The 18,206-nt window shown below is 66.0% G+C and overlaps 1 protein-coding gene and 4 long non-coding RNA genes across 5 annotated transcripts; all 5 read right to left on the bottom strand.

Moving 5' to 3' along the window:
- Positions 1–2,051: 2,051 nt before the first annotated feature.
- Positions 2,052–3,282, bottom strand: LOC131579975 (uncharacterized). Its single transcript, XR_009277787.1, has 4 exons — positions 3,221–3,282; positions 2,751–2,853; positions 2,612–2,668; positions 2,052–2,326 (listed from the first exon to the last, which is right to left on the bottom strand). It is a non-coding gene; the product is annotated as an uncharacterized LOC131579975 (long non-coding RNA).
- A 1,426-nt stretch (positions 3,283–4,708) lies between these two features.
- Positions 4,709–5,690, bottom strand: LOC131579979 (uncharacterized). The gene is made up of 4 exons (XR_009277791.1): positions 5,629–5,690; positions 5,164–5,266; positions 5,025–5,081; positions 4,709–4,739 (listed from the first exon to the last, which is right to left on the bottom strand). It is a non-coding gene; the product is annotated as an uncharacterized LOC131579979 (long non-coding RNA).
- A 1,203-nt stretch (positions 5,691–6,893) lies between these two features.
- On the bottom strand, positions 6,894–12,929 carry LOC131579944 (uncharacterized). Its single transcript, XM_058840532.1, has 13 exons — positions 12,864–12,929; positions 12,394–12,496; positions 12,255–12,311; positions 11,799–11,969; positions 10,890–10,942; positions 10,451–10,552; positions 9,986–10,088; positions 9,847–9,903; positions 9,391–9,561; positions 8,042–8,214; positions 7,572–7,674; positions 7,433–7,489; positions 6,894–7,147 (listed from the first exon to the last, which is right to left on the bottom strand). Exons 1-13 carry the CDS (start codon positions 12,927–12,929, stop codon positions 6,894–6,896), a joined length of 1,470 nt encoding a protein of 489 aa, XP_058696515.1.
- A 1,422-nt stretch (positions 12,930–14,351) lies between these two features.
- Positions 14,352–15,333, bottom strand: LOC131579978 (uncharacterized). Its single transcript, XR_009277790.1, has 4 exons — positions 15,272–15,333; positions 14,807–14,909; positions 14,668–14,724; positions 14,352–14,382 (listed from the first exon to the last, which is right to left on the bottom strand). It is a non-coding gene; the product is annotated as an uncharacterized LOC131579978 (long non-coding RNA).
- Positions 15,334–16,759: 1,426 nt separating this feature from the next.
- LOC131579977 (uncharacterized) lies at positions 16,760–17,741 on the bottom strand. The gene is made up of 4 exons (XR_009277789.1): positions 17,680–17,741; positions 17,215–17,317; positions 17,076–17,132; positions 16,760–16,790 (listed from the first exon to the last, which is right to left on the bottom strand). It is a non-coding gene; the product is annotated as an uncharacterized LOC131579977 (long non-coding RNA).
- Between the last annotated feature and the right edge of the window lie 465 nt (positions 17,742–18,206).

The following is an 18,206-nucleotide window of genomic DNA, read 5'->3' as shown; positions in this document are numbered from 1 at the left end:
CCGGCTCTTGCCATGGGCAGCAGGGAGCAGGGAACGAGGGGATCAGCCCGAAGCTGCTGGCCATGAATGCCCCACGTGGCCCTGAAATCTCGGTGTGCTCTGCCCACACCGCCCCCCATCTGCAGAGGGAGCAGAGCCCTCCACAGCCAGGCCAGGACTTGCAGCTCCCCCTGCTAGCCCCGCTGATAGCCCCATGCCCTCACCCTTGTAGATGAGCTGGGTCTCTTCCTGTTGCTTCCTCAAGTACCGCCCTGCGATCCCTGGGAATACAGAGCCTGTCACGGACCCCGGCCCAGATCCTGCTGTGGCAGGACAGGGAAGGACCCCGGGCTCGTGGCTCACCGATGAACTTGATGGCCGCCTCTCGCAGGGGCTCCTGCGGGCTATCCAGATATGGCAATGCCTGGGCGCAGCTGCTCGGCCGCTCGGCTCTCGTCCTGTGCCAGCTGGAGAGAGCGGCAGGAGGGAAGGGTTGGCGCGGGCTCTGCCCCTCGGCCGGGCACTGCCTGCGGCCAGCCCCGGCCTCCCGTGCCCGCCCAGCCCTGAGGGCAGCAGCCGCTGGCGCCGGGCTCTGGAGGGGGCAGAGGGCCGGCTGCTGCCCGGGGAGCCGCGGTGCCGGCCCGCCCCGCAGCCCCAGTGACTCGGGGCTCCATCGGCAGCCGGCTCAGGGCCACAGGAGCCTGGAGAAGAAGCCGTGTGGCCCCCGGCTGTGGCACTGGGCAGGGGCGCAGCTGCCAGCCCCATACACCGAGCGCCGGGGACAGGGGGCTTCTCCAGGCTAAGGCTGGGCCTTCCAGGCAGTCCTTACCAGGACCTCAGCGAACTTCCACAGCTGTCCCTTCTTCACCAGCTGCTTCAATCGCCTCCACTGCATGAACTTGGCCACACAAAGCAGTGTTTTCCAAGAGGCCTGGAGAGCAGCAGAGACCCGCAGATGGCCCCCCAAGCCAGGGCACAGGAGCCGCATTCGTGTGCCAAGGCCTGCAGGAGGCTGCAGCCGGCAAGGTGCCAGGCCTGCAGGAGGCAGCCGAGCCCCCTCCCCGGGTGACAGCAGCAGCCCGGGAGTCCTCACCTCTGCCACCTGCTGCTGTTCCTGTGCACACTCTGCTGCTGTTTCTGTGCACACTCTGCTGCTGTTCCTGTGCACACTCTGCTGCTGTTCCTGTGGGCTCCAGAGCTGCTTGGGCAGCAGCGACTGGGCAGCCCTGCTGGAGGAGACATCACCACCCTCCCCACGGTGGCAGCACCTCTGTGGGCCCCGACCTCTGTGCCAGGGGGGCCTCGGTCACAGCAGCGTTGCCTGGGCAGCCGCGAGGGCCCGGCCTGGCCGCCAGCCCTGCCTTTGGCCCCTGCCCCTTATCATAAGCACCCAGTGGCCGTGGCCTGGCAGCACCACCCTTCCCTGCATGTCCCCAGCCAGCCCAGCCTGGGCACACCTCAGGCTGTCCCCACCCTCCTGGAGGGGTGCTGCGCCAGCCCCGAGGGCTTCTGCTGCAGGCCTGGGGGACATTTTGGGGAAGCGCCAGATCAGCCGGGTGTCAGGAACCAGGCGGCTGCCCTGGGGCTGCTTATGGCCTCAGACACCCAGTTCCTCAGGTCTTCCCACCACCCCGGCCCCTCAGGGGCCTCCTGTCCCCTTGGAGCCTCCAGCCTCCACACATCCCCCTCACGCCTTCCCACGGCCCTGTCCCGTCAGGGCCTCCATGCTCCCTCATGCATTTACAGCCTCCCAGTGCTCTGTTCTCTAAGCGTCTCCCCCAGCGCGGCCCGGCAGCAGCGCCACAGCCCCACAGGAGCTCCAGAGGAGCTGCATCAGGAGGCACCTGGGAGCCCTCAGCAACCCAGCCAGCACCACACGGGCACGAGGACACAGATGGCGCTTCCTGGCTGGGACAGGGCTTGTGCCTTCAGCACAACCACCACAGGCTAAGGGCTTCTGACCATTTTCCCTGTACCACTGCATGCCTGGGAAGCTTGCTGAGCACAGGCACCGTTATTCCTCTCTTCCCCTATGCCCTGTGCACCATGGGCAGCAAAAGAAATTTCCTGGACCTCTGCATGACAACAGCAATTTCATATTTCCATGCCCAGATGAGGTCTTCCCTGCAGGCTCAGGTGGCCTGAGCAGATGGAGCTCCTGGGATTAGTTGTTCACAGCACAAACTGCCCCACAAAAGAGGCTTCCTACCCCCCACTCTTCTGGAAGTGGTCTTGCACCTTCTGAAACCTGGAGAGTATGGAGCTCTCTGTGCAGCTAAGAGTTGCACGGTTTCAAGTGCCAAGCTTGAGACGGCAGGGCTGATGTCATCGGTCAGGTCCTGAAGGGCTGGAAGAGAGACGAAGAGAGCCACGGTCAGATCCCAGACCTGCGGTGACGCAACGAGAGCCCCCTCCCACGGCCGTGCCAGCCGGCTCTTGCCATGGGCAGCAGGGAGCAGGGACCGAGGGGATCAGCCCGAAGCTGCTGGCCATGAATGCCCCACGTGGCCCTGAAATCTCGGTGTGCTCTGCCCACACCGCCCCCCATCTGCAGAGGGAGCAGAGCCCTCCACAGCCAGGCCAGGACTTGCAGCTCCCCCCGCTAGCCCCGCTGATAGCCCCATGCCCTCACCCTTGTAGATGAGCTGGGTCTCTTCCTGTTGCTTCCTCAAGTACCGCCCTGCGATCCCTGGGAATACAGAGCCTGTCACGGACCCCGGCCCAGATCCTGCTGTGGCAGGACAGGGAAGGACCCCGGGCTCGTGGCTCACCGATGAACTTGACGGCCGCCTCTCGCAGGGGCTCCTGCGGGCTATCCAGATATGGCAATGCCCGGCGCAGCTGCTCGGCCGCTCGGCTCTCGTCCTGTGCCAGCTGGAGAGAGCGGCAGGAGGGAAGGGTTGGCACGGGCTCTGCCCCTCGGCCGGGCACTGCCTGCGGCCAGCCCCGGCCTCCCGTGCCCGCCCAGCCCTGAGGGCAGCAGCCGCTGGCGCCGGGCTCTGGAGGGGGCAGAGGGCCGGCTGCTGCCCGGGGAGCCGCGGTGCCGCCTGGCCCCGCCCCACAGCCCCAGTGACTCGGGGCTCCATCGGCAGCCGGCTCAGGGCCACAGGAGCCTGGAGAAGAAGCCGTGTGGCCCCCGGCTGCGGCACTGGGCAGGGGCGCAGCTGCCAGCCCCATACACCGAGCGCCGGGGACAGGGGGCTTCTTCAGGCTAAGGCTGGGCCTTCCAGGCCGTCCTTACCAGGACCTCAGCGAACTTCCACAGCTGTCCCTTCTTCACCAGCTGCTTCAATCGCCTCCTCTGCATGAACTTGGCCGCACAAAGCAGTGATTTCCAAGAGCCCTGGAGAGCAGCAGAGACCCGCAGATGGCCCCCCAAGCCAGGGCACAGGAGCCGCATTCGTGTGCCAAAGCCTGCAGGAGGCTGCAGCCGGCAAGGTGCCAGGCTTGCAGGAGGCAGCCGAGCCCCCTCCCCAGGTGACAGCAGCAGCCCGGGAGTCCTCACCTCTGCCACCTGCTGCTGTTCCTGTGCACACTCTGCTGCTGTTCCTGTGCACACTCTGCTGCTGTTCCTGTGCACACTCCGCTGCTGTTCCTGTGGGCTCCAGAGCCGCTTGGGCAGCAGCGACTGGGCAGCCCTGCTGGAGGAGACATCACCACCCTCCCCACGGTGGCAGCACCTCTGTGGGCCCCAACCTCTGTGCCAGGGGGGCCTCGGTCACAGCAGCGTGGCCTGGGCAGCCGCGAGGGCCTGGCCTGGCTGCCAGCCCTGCCTCTGGCCCCTGCCCCTTATCACAAGCACCCAGTGGCCGTGGCCTGGCAGCACCACCCTGCCCTGCATGTCCCCAGCCAGCCCAGCCTGGGCACACCTCAGGCTGTCCCCACCCTCCTGGAGGGGTGCTGTGCCAGCCCCGAGGGCTTCTGCTGCAGGCCTGGGGGACATTTTGGGGAAGCGCCAGATCAGCCGGGTGTCAGGAACCAGGCGGCTGCCCTGGGGCTGCTTATGGCCTCAGACACCCAGTTCCTCAGGTCTTCCCACCACCCCGGCCCCTCAGGGGCCTCCTGTCCCCTTGGAGCCTCCAGCCTCCACACATCCCCCTCACGCCTTCCCACGGCCCTGTCCCGTCAGGGCCTCCATGCTCCCTCATGCATTTACAGCCTCCCAGTGCCCTGTTCCCTCAGTGTCTCCCCCAGCGCGGCCCGGCAGCAGCGCCACAGCCCCACAGGAGCTCCAGAGGAGCTGCATCAGGAGGCACCTGGGAGCCCTCAGCAACCCAGCCAGCACCACACGGGCACGAGGACACAGATGGCACTTCCTGGCTGGGACAGGGCTTGTGCCTTCAGCACAACCACCACAGGCCAAGGGCTTCTGACCATTTTCCCTGTACCACTGCATGCCTGGGAAGCTTGCTGAGCACAGGCACCCTTTTTCCTCTCTTCCCCTATGCCCTTGTGCACCATGGGCAGCAAAAGAAATTTCCTGGACCTCTGCATGACAACAGCAATTTCATATTTCCATGCCCAGATGAGGTCTTCCCTGCAGGCTCAGGTGGCCTGAGCAGATGGAGCTCCTGGGATTAGTTGTTCACAGCACAAACTGCCCCACAAAAGAGGCTTCCTACCCCCCACTCTTCTGGAAGTGGTCTTGCACCTTCTGAAACCTGGAGAGTATGGAGCTCTCTGTGCAGCTAAGAGTTGCACGGTTTCATGTGCCAAGCTTGAGACGGCAGGGCTGATGTCATCGGTCAGGTCCTGAAGGGCTGGAAGAGAGACGAAGAGAGCCACGGTCAGATCCCAGACCTGCGGTGACGCAACGAGAGCCCCCTCCCACGGCCGTGCCAGCCGGCTCTTGCCATGGGCAGCAGGGAGCAGGGACCGAGGGGATCAGCCCAAAGCTGCTGGCCATGAATGCCCCACGTGGCCCTGAAATCTCGGTGTGCTCTGCCCACACCGCCCCCCATCTGCAGAGGGAGCAGAGCCCTCCACAGCCAGGCCAGGACTTGCAGCTCCCCCCGCTAGCCCCGCTGATAGCCCCATGCCCTCACCCTTGTAGATGAGCTGGGTCTCTTCCTGTTGCTTCCTCAAGTACCGCCCTGCGATCCCTGGGAATACAGAGCCTGTCACGGACCCCGGCCCAGATCCTGCTGTGGCAGGACAGGGAAGGACCCCGGGCTCGTGGCTCACCGATGAACTTGACGGCCGCCTCTCGCAGGGGCTCCTGCGGGCTATCCAGATATGGCAATGCCCGGCGCAGCTGCTCGGCCGCTCGGCTCTCGTCCTGTGCCAGCTGGAGAGAGCGGCAGGAGGGAAGGGTTGGCACGGGCTCTGCCCCTCGGCCGGGCACTGCCTGCGGCCAGCCCCGGCCTCCCGTGCCCGCCCAGCCCTGAGGGCAGCAGCCGCTGGCGCCGGGCTCTGGAGGGGGCAGAGGGCCGGCTGCTGCCCGGGGAGCCGCGGTGCCGGCCCGCCCCGCAGCCCCAGTGACTCGGGGCTCGATCGGCAGCCGGCTCAGGGCCACAGGAGCCTGGAGAAGAAGCCGTGTGGCCCCCGGCTGCGGCACTGGGCAGGGGCGCAGCTGCCAGCCCCATACACCGAGCGCCGGGGACAGGGGGCTTCTTCAGGCTAAGGCTGGGCCTTCCAGGCCGTCCTTACCAGGACCTCAGCGAACTTCCACAGCTGTCCCTTCTTCACCAGCTGCTTCAATCGCCTCCTCTGCATGAACTTGGCCACACAAAGCAGTGTTTTCCAAGAGGCCTGGAGAGCAGCAGAGACCCGCAGATGGCCCCACAAGCCAGGGCACAGGAGCCGCATTCGTGTGCCAAGGCCTGCAGGAGGCTGCAGCCGGCAAGGTGCCAGGCCTGCAGGAGGCAGCCAAGCCCCCTCCCCGGGTGACAGCAGCAGCCCGGGAGTCCTCACCTCTGCCACCTGCTGCTGTTCCTGTGCACACTCTGCTGCTGTTTCTGTGCACACTCTGCTGCTGTTCCTGTGCACACTCTGCTGCTGTTCCTGTGGGCTCCAGAGCCGCTTGGGCAGCAGCGACTGGGCAGCCCTGCTGGAGGAGACATCACCACCCTCCCCACGGTGGCAGCACCTCTGTGGGCCCCGACCTCTGCGCCAGGGGGGCCTCGGCCACAGCAGCGTGGCCTGGGCAGCCGCGAGGGCCCGGCCTGGCCGCCAGCCCTGCCTCTGGCCCCTGCCCCTTATCACAAGCACCCAGTGGCCGTGGCCTGGCAGCACCACCCTGCCCTGCATGTCCCCAGCCAGCCCAGCCTGGGCACACCTCAGGCTGTCCCCACCCTCCTGGAGGGGTGCTGTGCCAGCCCCGAGGGCTTCTGCTGCAGGCCTGGGGGACATTTTGGGGAAGCGCCAGATCAGCCGGGTGTCAGGAACCAGGCGGCTGCCCTGGGGCTGCTTATGGCCTCAGACACCCAGTTCCTCAGGTCTTCCCACCACCCCGGCCCCTCAGGGGCCTCCTGTCCCCTTGGAGCCTCCAGCCTCCACACATCCCCCTCACGCCTTCCCACGGCCCTGTCCCGTCAGGGCCTCCATGCTCCCTCATGCATTTACAGCCTCCCAGTGCTCTGTTCTCTCAGCGTCTCCCCCAGCGCGGCCCGGCAGCAGCGCCACAGCCCCACAGGAGCTCCAGAGGAGCTGCATCAAGAGGCACCTGGGAGCCCTCAGCAACCCAGCCAGCACCACACGGGCACGAGGACACAGATGGCGCTTCCTGGCTGGGACAGGGCTTGTGCCTTCAGCACAACCACCACAGGCCAAGGGCTTCTGACCATTTTCCCTGTACCACTGCATGCCTGGGAAGCTTGCTGAGCACAGGCACCCTTTTTCCTCTCTTCCCCTATGCCCTGTGCACCATGGGCAGCAAAAGAAATTTCCTGGACCTCTGCATGACAACAGCAATTTCATATTTCCATGCCCAGATGAGGACTTCCCTGCAGGCTCAGGTGGCCTGAGCAAGATGGAGCTCCTGGGATTAGTTGTTCACAGCACAAACTGCCCCACAAAAGAGGCTTCCTACCCCCCACTCTTCTGGAAGTGGTCTTGCACCTTCTGAAACCTGGAGAGTATGGAGCTCTCTGTGCAGCTAAGAGTTGCACGGTTTCAAGTGCCAAGCTTGAGACGGCAGGGCTGATGTCATCGGTCAGGTCCTGAAGGGCTGGAAGAGAGACGAAGAGAGCCACGGTCAGATCCCAGACCTGCGGTGACGCAACGAGAGCCCCCTCCCACGGCCTTGCCAGCCGGCTCTTGCCATGGGCAGCAGGGAGCAGGGACCGAGGGGATCAGCCCGAAGCTGCTGGCCATGAATGCCCCACGTGGCCCTGAAATCTCGGTGTGCTCTGCCCACACCGCCCCCCATCTGCAGAGGGAGCAGAGCCCTCCACAGCCAGGCCAGGACTTGCAGCTCCCCCCGCTAGCCCCGCTGATAGCCCCATGCCCTCACCCTTGTAGATGAGCTGGGTCTCTTCCTGTTGCTTCCTCAAGTACCGCCCTGCGATCCCTGGGAATACAGAGCCTGTCACGGACCCCGGCCCAGATCCTGCTGTGGCAGGACAGGGAAGGACCCCGGGCTCGTGGCTCACCGATGAACTTGACGGCCGCCTCTCGCAGGGGCTCCTGCGGGCTATCCAGATATGGCAATGCCCGGCGCAGCTGCTCGGCCGCTCGGCTCTCGTCCTGTGCCAGCTGGAGAGAGCGGCAGGAGGGAAGGGTTGGCGCGGGCTCTGCCCCTCGGCCGGGCACTGCCTGCGGCCAGCCCCGGCCTCCCGTGCCCGCCCAGCCCTGAGGGCAGCAGCCGCTGGCGCCGGGCTCTGGAGGGGGCAGAGGGCCGGCTGCCGCCCGGGGAACCGCGGTGCCGGCCCGCCCCGCCCCGCAGCCCCAGTGACTCGGGGCTCGATCGGCAGCCGGCTCAGGGCCACAGGAGCCTGGAGAAGAAGCCGTGTGGCCCCCGGCTGCGGCACTGGGCAGGGGCGCAGCTGCCAGCCCCATACACCGAGCGCCGGGGACAGGGGGCTTCTTCAGGCTAAGGCTGCGCCTTCCAGGCCGTCCTTACCAGGACCTCAGCGAACTTCCACAGCTGTCCCTTCTTCACCAGCTGCTTCAATCGCCTCCTCTGCATGAACTTGGCCGCACAAAGCAGTGATTTCCAAGAGCCCTGGAGAGCAGCAGAGACCCGCAGATGGCCCCCCAAGCCAGGGCACAGGAGCCGCATTCGTGTGCCAAAGCCTGCAGGAGGCTGCAGCCGGCAAGGTGCCAGGCTTGCAGGAGGCAGCCGAGCCCCCTCCCCAGGTGACAGCAGCAGCCCGGGAGTCCTCACCTCTGCCACCTGCTGCTGTTCCTGTGCACACTCTGCTGCTGTTCCTGTGCACACTCTGCTGCTGTTCCTGTGCACACTCCGCTGCTGTTCCTGTGGGCTCCAGAGCCGCTTGGGCAGCAGCGACTGGGCAGCCCTGCTGGAGGAGACATCACCACCCTCCCCACGGTGGCAGCACCTCTGTGGGCCCCGACCTCTGTGCCAGGGGGGCCTCGGTCACAGCAGCGTGGCCTGGGCAGCCGCGAGGGCCTGGCCTGGCTGCCAGCCCTGCCTCTGGCCCCTGCCCCTTATCACAAGCACCCAGTGGCCGTGGCCTGGCAGCACCACCCTGCCCTGCATGTCCCCAGCCAGCCCAGCCTGGGCACACCTCAGGCTGTCCCCACCCTCCTGGAGGGGTGCTGTGCCAGCCCCGAGGGCTTCTGCTGCAGGCCTGGGGGACATTTTGGGGAAGCGCCAGATCAGCCGGGTGTCAGGAACCAGGCGGCTGCCCTGGGGCTGCTTATGGCCTCAGACACCCAGTTCCTCAGGTCTTCCCACCACCCCGGCCCCTCAGGGGCCTCCTGTCCCCTTGGAGCCTCCAGCCTCCACACATCCCCCTCACGCCTTCCCACGGCCCTGTCCCGTCAGGGCCTCCATGCTCCCTCATGCATTTACAGCCTCCCAGTGCCCTGTTCCCTCAGTGTCTCCCCCAGCGCGGCCCGGCAGCAGCGCCACAGCCCCACAGGAGCTCCAGAGGAGCTGCATCAGGAGGCACCTGGGAGCCCTCAGCAACCCAGCCAGCACCACACGGGCACGAGGACACAGATGGCACTTCCTGGCTGGGACAGGGCTTGTGCCTTCAGCACAACCACCACAGGCCAAGGGCTTCTGACCATTTTCCCTGTACCACTGCATGCCTGGGAAGCTTGCTGAGCACAGGCACCCTTTTTCCTCTCTTCCCCTATGCCCTTGTGCACCATGGGCAGCAAAAGAAATTTCCTGGACCTCTGCATGACAACAGCAATTTCATATTTCCATGCCCAGATGAGGACTTCCCTGCAGGCTCAGGTGGCCTGAGCAAGATGGAGCTCCTGGGATTAGTTGTTCACAGCACAAACTGCCCCACAAAAGAGGCTTCCTACCCCCCACTCTTCTGGAAGTGGTCTTGCACCTTCTGAAACCTGGAGAGTATGGAGCTCTCTGTGCAGCTAAGAGTTGCACGGTTTCAAGTGCCAAGCTTGAGACGGCAGGGCTGATGTCATCGGTCAGGTCCTGAAGGGCTGGAAGAGAGACGAAGAGAGCCACGGTCAGATCCCAGACCTGCGGTGACGCAACGAGAGCCCCCTCCCACGGCCTTGCCAGCCGGCTCTTGCCATGGGCAGCAGGGAGCAGGGACCGAGGGGATCAGCCCGAAGCTGCTGGCCATGAATGCCCCACGTGGCCCTGAAATCTCGGTGTGCTCTGCCCACACCGCCCCCCATCTGCAGAGGGAGCAGAGCCCTCCACAGCCAGGCCAGGACTTGCAGCTCCCCCCGCTAGCCCCGCTGATAGCCCCATGCCCTCACCCTTGTAGATGAGCTGGGTCTCTTCCTGTTGCTTCCTCAAGTACCGCCCTGCGATCCCTGGGAATACAGAGCCTGTCACGGACCCCGGCCCAGATCCTGCTGTGGCAGGACAGGGAAGGACCCCGGGCTCGTGGCTCACCGATGAACTTGACGGCCGCCTCTCGCAGGGGCTCCTGCGGGCTATCCAGATATGGCAATGCCCGGCGCAGCTGCTCGGCCGCTCGGCTCTCGTCCTGTGCCAGCTGGAGAGAGCGGCAGGAGGGAAGGGTTGGCACGGGCTCTGCCCCTCGGCCGGGCACTGCCTGCGGCCAGTCCCGGCCTCCCGTGCCCGCCCAGCCCTGAGGGCAGCAGCCGCTGGCGCCGGGCTCTGGAGGGGGCAGAGGGCCGGCTGCTGCCCGGGGAGCCGCGGTGCCGGCCCGCCCCGCAGCCCCAGTGACTCGGGGCTCGATCGGCAGCCGGCTCAGGGCCACAGGAGCCTGGAGAAGAAGCCGTGTGGCCCCCGGCTGCGGCACTGGGCAGGGGCGCAGCTGCCAGCCCCATACACCGAGCGCCGGGGACAGGGGGCTTCTTCAGGCTAAGGCTGGGCCTTCCAGGCCGTCCTTACCAGGACCTCAGCGAACTTCCACAGCTGTCCCTTCTTCACCAGCTGCTTCAATCGCCTCCTCTGCATGAACTTGGCCACACAAAGCAGTGTTTTCCAAGAGGCCTGGAGAGCAGCAGAGACCCGCAGATGGCCCCACAAGCCAGGGCACAGGAGCCGCATTCGTGTGCCAAGGCCTGCAGGAGGCTGCAGCCGGCAAGGTGCCAGGCCTGCAGGAGGCAGCCAAGCCCCCTCCCCGGGTGACAGCAGCAGCCCGGGAGTCCTCACCTCTGCCACCTGCTGCTGTTCCTGTGCACACTCTGCTGCTGTTTCTGTGCACACTCTGCTGCTGTTCCTGTGCACACTCTGCTGCTGTTCCTGTGGGCTCCAGAGCCGCTTGGGCAGCAGCGACTAGGCAGCCCTGCTGGAGGAGACATCACCACCCTCCCCACGGTGGCAGCACCTCTGTGGGCCCCGACCTCTGCGCCAGGGGGGCCTCGGCCACAGCAGCGTGGCCTGGGCAGCCGCGAGGGCCCGGCCTGGCCGCCAGCCCTGCCTCTGGCCCCTGCCCCTTATCACAAGCACCCAGTGGCCGTGGCCTGGCAGCACCACCCTGCCCTGCATGTCCCCAGCCAGCCCAGCCTGGGCACACCTCAGGCTGTCCCCACCCTCCTGGAGGGGTGCTGTGCCAGCCCCGAGGGCTTCTGCTGCAGGCCTGGGGGACATTTTGGGGAAGCGCCAGATCAGCCGGGTGTCAGGAACCAGGCGGCTGCCCTGGGGCTGCTTATGGCCTCAGACACCCAGTTCCTCAGGTCTTCCCACGACCCTGGCCCCTCAGGGGCCTCCTGTCCCCTTGGAGCCTCCAGCCTCCACACATCCCCCTCACGCCTTCCCACGGCCCTGTCCCGTCAGGGCCTCCATGCTCCCTCATGCATTTACAGCCTCCCAGTGCTCTGTTCTCTCAGCGTCTCCCCCAGCGCGGCCCGGCAGCAGCGCCACAGCCCCACAGGAGCTCCAGAGGAGCTGCATCAAGAGGCACCTGGGAGCCCTCAGCAACCCAGCCAGCACCACACGGGCACGAGGACACAGATGGCGCTTCCTGGCTGGGACAGGGCTTGTGCCTTCAGCACAACCACCACAGGCCAAGGGCTTCTGACCATTTTCCCTGTACCACTGCATGCCTGGGAAGCTTGCTGAGCACAGGCACCCTTTTTCCTCTCTTCCCCTATGCCCTGTGCACCATGGGCAGCAAAAGAAATTTCCTGGACCTCTGCATGACAACAGCAATTTCATATTTCCATGCCCAGATGAGGTCTTCCCTGCAGGCTCAGGTGGCCTGAGCAAGATGGAGCTCCTGGGATTAGTTGTTCACAGCACAAACTGCCCCACAAAAGAGGCTTCCTACCCCCCACTCTTCTGGAAGTGGTCTTGCACCTTCTGAAACCTGGAGAGTATGGAGCTCTCTGTGCAGCTAAGAGTTGCACGGTTTCAAGTGCCAAGCTTGAGACGGCAGGGCTGATGTCATCGGTCAGGTCCTGAAGGGCTGGAAGAGAGACGAAGAGAGCCACGGTCAGATCCCAGACCTGCGGTGACGCAACGAGAGCCCCCTCCCACGGCCTTGCCAGCCGGCTCTTGCCATGGGCAGCAGGGAGCAGGGACCGAGGGGATCAGCCCGAAGCTGCTGGCCATGAATGCCCCACGTGGCCCTGAAATCTCGGTGTGCTCTGCCCACACCGCCCCCCATCTGCAGAGGGAGCAGAGCCCTCCACAGCCAGGCCAGGACTTGCAGCTCCCCCCGCTAGCCCCGCTGATAGCCCCATGCCCTCACCCTTGTAGATGAGCTGGGTCTCTTCCTGTTGCTTCCTCAAGTACCGCCCTGCGATCCCTGGGAATACAGAGCCTGTCACGGACCCCGGCCCAGATCCTGCTGTGGCAGGACAGGGAAGGACCCCGGGCTCGTGGCTCACCGATGAACTTGACGGCCGCCTCTCGCAGGGGCTCCTGCGGGCTATCCAGATATGGCAATGCCCGGCGCAGCTGCTCGGCCGCTCGGCTCTCGTCCTGTGCCAGCTGGAGAGAGCGGCAGGAGGGAAGGGTTGGCGCGGGCTCTGCCCCTCGGCCGGGCACTGCCTGCGGCCAGCCCCGGCCTCCCGTGCCCGCCCAGCCCTGAGGGCAGCAGCCGCTGGCGCCGGGCTCTGGAGGGGGCAGAGGGCCGGCTGCCGCCCGGGGAACCGCGGTGCCGGCCCGCCCCGCCCCGCAGCCCCAGTGACTCGGGGCTCGATCGGCAGCCGGCTCAGGGCCACAGGAGCCTGGAGAAGAAGCCGTGTGGCCCCCGGCTGCGGCACTGGGCAGGGGCGCAGCTGCCAGCCCCATACACCGAGCGCCGGGGACAGGGGGCTTCTTCAGGCTAAGGCTGGGCCTTCCAGGCCGTCCTTACCAGGACCTCAGCGAACTTCCACAGCTGTCCCTTCTTCACCAGCTGCTTCAATCGCCTCCTCTGCATGAACTTGGCCGCACAAAGCAGTGATTTCCAAGAGCCCTGGAGAGCAGCAGAGACCCGCAGATGGCCCCCCAAGCCAGGGCACAGGAGCCGCATTCGTGTGCCAAAGCCTGCAGGAGGCTGCAGCCGGCAAGGTGCCAGGCTTGCAGGAGGCAGCCGAGCCCCCTCCCCAGGTGACAGCAGCAGCCCGGGAGTCCTCACCTCTGCCACCTGCTGCTGTTCCTGTGCACACTCTGCTGCTGTTCCTGTGCACACTCTGCTGCTGTTCCTGTGCACACTCCGCTGCTGTTCCTGTGGGCTCCAGAGCCGCTTGGGCAGCAGCGACTGGGCAGCCCTGCTGGAGGAGACATCACCACCCTCCCCACGGTGGCAGCACCTCTGTGGGCCCCGACCTCTGTGCCAGGGGGGCCTCGGTCACAGCAGCGTGGCCTGGGCAGCCGCGAGGGCCTGGCCTGGCTGCCAGCCCTGCCTCTGGCCCCTGCCCCTTATCACAAGCACCCAGTGGCCGTGGCCTGGCAGCACCACCCTGCCCTGCATGTCCCCAGCCAGCCCAGCCTGGGCACACCTCAGGCTGTCCCCACCCTCCTGGAGGGGTGCTGTGCCAGCCCCGAGGGCTTCTGCTGCAGGCCTGGGGGACATTTTGGGGAAGCGCCAGATCAGCCGGGTGTCAGGAACCAGGCGGCTGCCCTGGGGCTGCTTATGGCCTCAGACACCCAGTTCCTCAGGTCTTCCCACCACCCCGGCCCCTCAGGGGCCTCCTGTCCCCTTGGAGCCTCCAGCCTCCACACATCCCCCTCACGCCTTCCCACGGCCCTGTCCCGTCAGGGCCTCCATGCTCCCTCATGCATTTACAGCCTCCCAGTGCCCTGTTCCCTCAGTGTCTCCCCCAGCGCGGCCCGGCAGCAGCGCCACAGCCCCACAGGAGCTCCAGAGGAGCTGCATCAGGAGGCACCTGGGAGCCCTCAGCAACCCAGCCAGCACCACACGGGCACGAGGACACAGATGGCACTTCCTGGCTGGGACAGGGCTTGTGCCTTCAGCACAACCACCACAGGCCAAGGGCTTCTGACCATTTTCCCTGTACCACTGCATGCCTGGGAAGCTTGCTGAGCACAGGCACCCTTTTTCCTCTCTTCCCCTATGCCCTTGTGCACCATGGGCAGCAAAAGAAATTTCCTGGACCTCTGCATGACAACAGCAATTTCATATTTCCATGCCCAGATGAGGTCTTCCCTGCAGGCTCAGGTGGCCTGAGCAGATGGAGCTCCTGGGATTAGTTGTTCACAGCACAAACTGCCCCACAAAAGAGGCTTCCTACCCCCCACTCTTCTGGAAGTGGTCTTGCACCTTCTGAAACCTGGAGAGTATGGAGCTCTCTGTGCAGCTAAGAGTTGCACGGTTTCATGTGCCAAGCTTGAGACGGCAGGGCTGATGTCATCGGTCAGGTCCTGAAGGGCTGGAAGAGAGACGAAGAGAGCCACGGTCAGATCCCAGACCTGCGGTGACGCAACGAGAGCCCCCTCCCACGGCCGTGCCAGCCGGCTCTTGCCATGGGCAGCAGGGAGCAGGGACCGAGGGGATCAGCCCGAAGCTGCTGGCCATGAATGCCCCACGTGGCCCTGAAATCTCGGTGTGCTCTGCCCACACCGCCCCCCATCTGCAGAGGGAGCAGAGCCCTCCACAGCCAGGCCAGGACTTGCAGCTCCCCCCGCTAGCCCCGCTGATAGCCCCATGCCCTCACCCTTGTAGATGAGCTGGGTCTCTTCCTGTTGCTTCCTCAAGTACCGCCCTGCGATCCCTGGGAATACAGAGCCTGTCACGGACCCCGGCCCAGATCCTGCTGTGGCAGGACAGGGAAGGACCCCGGGCTCGTGGCTCACCGATGAACTTGACGGCCGCCTCTCGCAGGGGCTCCTGCGGGCTATCCAGATATGGCAATGCCCGGCGCAGCTGCTCGGCCGCTCGGCTCTCGTCCTGTGCCAGCTGGAGAGAGCGGCAGGAGGGAAGGGTTGGCACGGGCTCTGCCCCTCGGCCGGGCACTGCCTGCGGCCAGTCCCGGCCTCCCGTGCCCGCCCAGCCCTGAGGGCAGCAGCCACTGGCGCCGGGCTCTGGAGGGGGCAGAGGGCCGGCTGCTGCCCGGGGAGCCGCGGTGCCGGCCCGCCCCGCAGCCCCAGTGACTCGGGGCTCGATCGGCAGCCGGCTCAGGGCCACAGGAGCCTGGAGAAGAAGCCGTGTGGCCCCCGGCTGCGGCACTGGGCAGGGGCGCAGCTGCCAGCCCCATACACCGAGCGCCGGGGACAGGGGGCTTCTTCAGGCTAAGGCTGGGCCTTCCAGGCCGTCCTTACCAGGACCTCAGCGAACTTCCACAGCTGTCCCTTCTTCACCAGCTGCTTCAATCGCCTCCTCTGCATGAACTTGGCCACACAAAGCAGTGTTTTCCAAGAGGCCTGGAGAGCAGCAGAGACCCGCAGATGGCCCCACAAGCCAGGGCACAGGAGCCGCATTCGTGTGCCAAGGCCTGCAGGAGGCTGCAGCCGGCAAGGTGCCAGGCCTGCAGGAGGCAGCCAAGCCCCCTCCCCGGGTGACAGCAGCAGCCCGGGAGTCCTCACCTCTGCCACCTGCTGCTGTTCCTGTGCACACTCTGCTGCTGTTTCTGTGCACACTCTGCTGCTGTTCCTGTGCACACTCTGCTGCTGTTCCTGTGGGCTCCAGAGCCGCTTGGGCAGCAGCGACTGGGCAGCCCTGCTGGAGGAGACATCACCACCCTCCCCACGGTGGCAGCACCTCTGTGGGCCCCGACCTCTGTGCCAGGGGGGCCTCGGTCACAGCAGCGTGGCCTGGGCAGCCGCGAGGGCCTGGCCTGGCTGCCAGCCCTGCCTCTGGCCCCTGCCCCTTATCACAAGCACCCAGTGGCCGTGGCCTGGCAGCACCACCCTGCCCTGCATGTCCCTAGCCAGCCCAGCCTGGGCACACCTCAGGCTGTCCCCACCCTCCTGGAGGGGTGCTGTGCCAGCCCCGAGGGCTTCTGCTGCAGGCCTGGGGGACATTTTGGGGAAGCGCCAGATCAGCCGGGTGTCAGGAACCAGGCGGCTGCCCTGGGGCTGCTTATGGCCTCAGACACCCAGTTCCTCAGGTCTTCCCACCACCCCGGCCCCTCAGGGGCCTCCTGTCCCCTTGGAGCCTCCAGCCTCCACACATCCCCCTCACGCCTTCCCACGGCCCTGTCCCGTCAGGGCCTCCATGCTCCCTCATGCATTTACAGCCTCCCAGTGCCCTGTTCCCTCAGTGTCTCCCCCAGCGCGGCCCGGCAGCAGCGCCACAGCCCCACAGGAGCTCCAGAGGAGCTGCATCAGGAGGCACCTGGGAGCCCTCAGCAACCCAGCCAGCACCACACGGGCACGAGGACACAGATGGCACTTCCTGGCTGGGACAGGGCTTGTGCCTTCAGCACAACCACCACAGGCCAAGGGCTTCTGACCATTTTCCCTGTACCACTGCATGCCTGGGAAGCTTGCTGAGCACAGGCACCCTTTTTCCTCTCTTCCCCTATGCCCTTGTGCACCATGGGCAGCAAAAGAAATTTCCTGGACCTCTGCATGACAACAGCAATTTCATATTTCCATGCCCAGATGAGGTCTTCCCTGCAGGCTCAGGTGGCCTGAGCAGATGGAGCTCCTGGGATTAGTTGTTCACAGCACAAACTGCCCCACAAAAGAGGCTTCCTACCCCCCACTCTTCTGGAAGTGGTCTTGCACCTTCTGAAACCTGGAGAGTATGGAGCTCTCTGTGCAGCTAAGAGTTGCACGGTTTCATGTGCCAAGCTTGAGACGGCAGGGCTGATGTCATCGGTCAGGTCCTGAAGGGCTGGAAGAGAGACGAAGAGAGCCACGGTCAGATCCCAGACCTGCGGTGACGCAACGAGAGCCCCCTCCCACGGCCGTGCCAGCCGGCTCTTGCCATGGGCAGCAGGGAGCAGGGACCGAGGGGATCAGCCCGAAGCTGCTGGCCATGAATGCCCCACGTGGCCCTGAAATCTCGGTGTGCTCTGCCCACACCGCCCCCCATCTGCAGAGGGAGCAGAGCCCTCCACAGCCAGGCCAGGACTTGCAGCTCCCCCCGCTAGCCCCGCTGATAGCCCCATGCCCTCACCCTTGTAGATGAGCTGGGTCTCTTCCTGTTGCTTCCTCAAGTACCGCCCTGCGATCCCTGGGAATACAGAGCCTGTCACGGACCCCGGCCCAGATCCTGCTGTGGCAGGACAGGGAAGGACCCCGGGCTCGTGGCTCACCGATGAACTTGACGGCCGCCTCTCGCAGGGGCTCCTGCGGGCTATCCAGATATGGCAATGCCCGGCGCAGCTGCTCGGCCGCTCGGCTCTCGTCCTGTGCCAGCTGGAGAGAGCGGCAGGAGGGAAGGGTTGGCACGGGCTCTGCCCCTCGGCCGGGCACTGCCTGCGGCCAGTCCCGGCCTCCCGTGCCCGCCCAGCCCTGAGGGCAGCAGCCGCTGGCGCCGGGCTCTGGAGGGGGCAGAGGGCCGGCTGCTGCCCGGGGAGCCGCGGTGCCGGCCCGCCCCGCAGCCCCAGTGACTCGGGGCTCGATCGGCAGCCGGCTCAGGGCCACAGGAGCCTGGAGAAGAAGCCGTGTGGCCCCCGGCTGCGGCACTGGGCAGGGGCGCAGCTGCCAGCCCCATACACCGAGCGCCGGGGACAGGGGGCTTCTTCAGGCTAAGGCTGGGCCTTCCAGGCCGTCCTTACCAGGACCTCAGCGAACTTCCACAGCTGTCCCTTCTTCACCAGCTGCTTCAATCGCCTCCTCTGCATGAACTTGGCCACACAAAGCAGTGTTTTCCAAGAGGCCTGGAGAGCAGCAGAGACCCGCAGATGGCCCCACAAGCCAGGGCACAGGAGCCGCATTCGTGTGCCAAGGCCTGCAGGAGGCTGCAGCCGGCAAGGTGCCAGGCCTGCAGGAGGCAGCCAAGCCCCCTCCCCGGGTGACAGCAGCAGCCCGGGAGTCCTCACCTCTGCCACCTGCTGCTGTTCCTGTGCACACTCTGCTGCTGTTTCTGTGCACACTCTGCTGCTGTTCCTGTGCACACTCTGCTGCTGTTCCTGTGGGCTCCAGAGCCGCTTGGGCAGCAGCGACTGGGCAGCCCTGCTGGAGGAGACATCACCACCCTCCCCACGGTGGCAGCACCTCTGTGGGCCCCGACCTCTGCGCCAGGGGGGCCTCGGCCACAGCAGCGTGGCCTGGGCAGCCGCGAGGGCCCGGCCTGGCCGCCAGC

The sequence above is a fragment of the Poecile atricapillus genome, chromosome 5 (assembly GCF_030490865.1).
Source record: "Poecile atricapillus isolate bPoeAtr1 chromosome 5, bPoeAtr1.hap1, whole genome shotgun sequence".
NCBI lineage: Eukaryota > Metazoa > Chordata > Aves > Passeriformes > Paridae > Poecile > Poecile atricapillus.
Note: the sequence above shows the minus strand (reverse complement) of the source record. Positions and strands in the feature narration are given on the sequence as shown.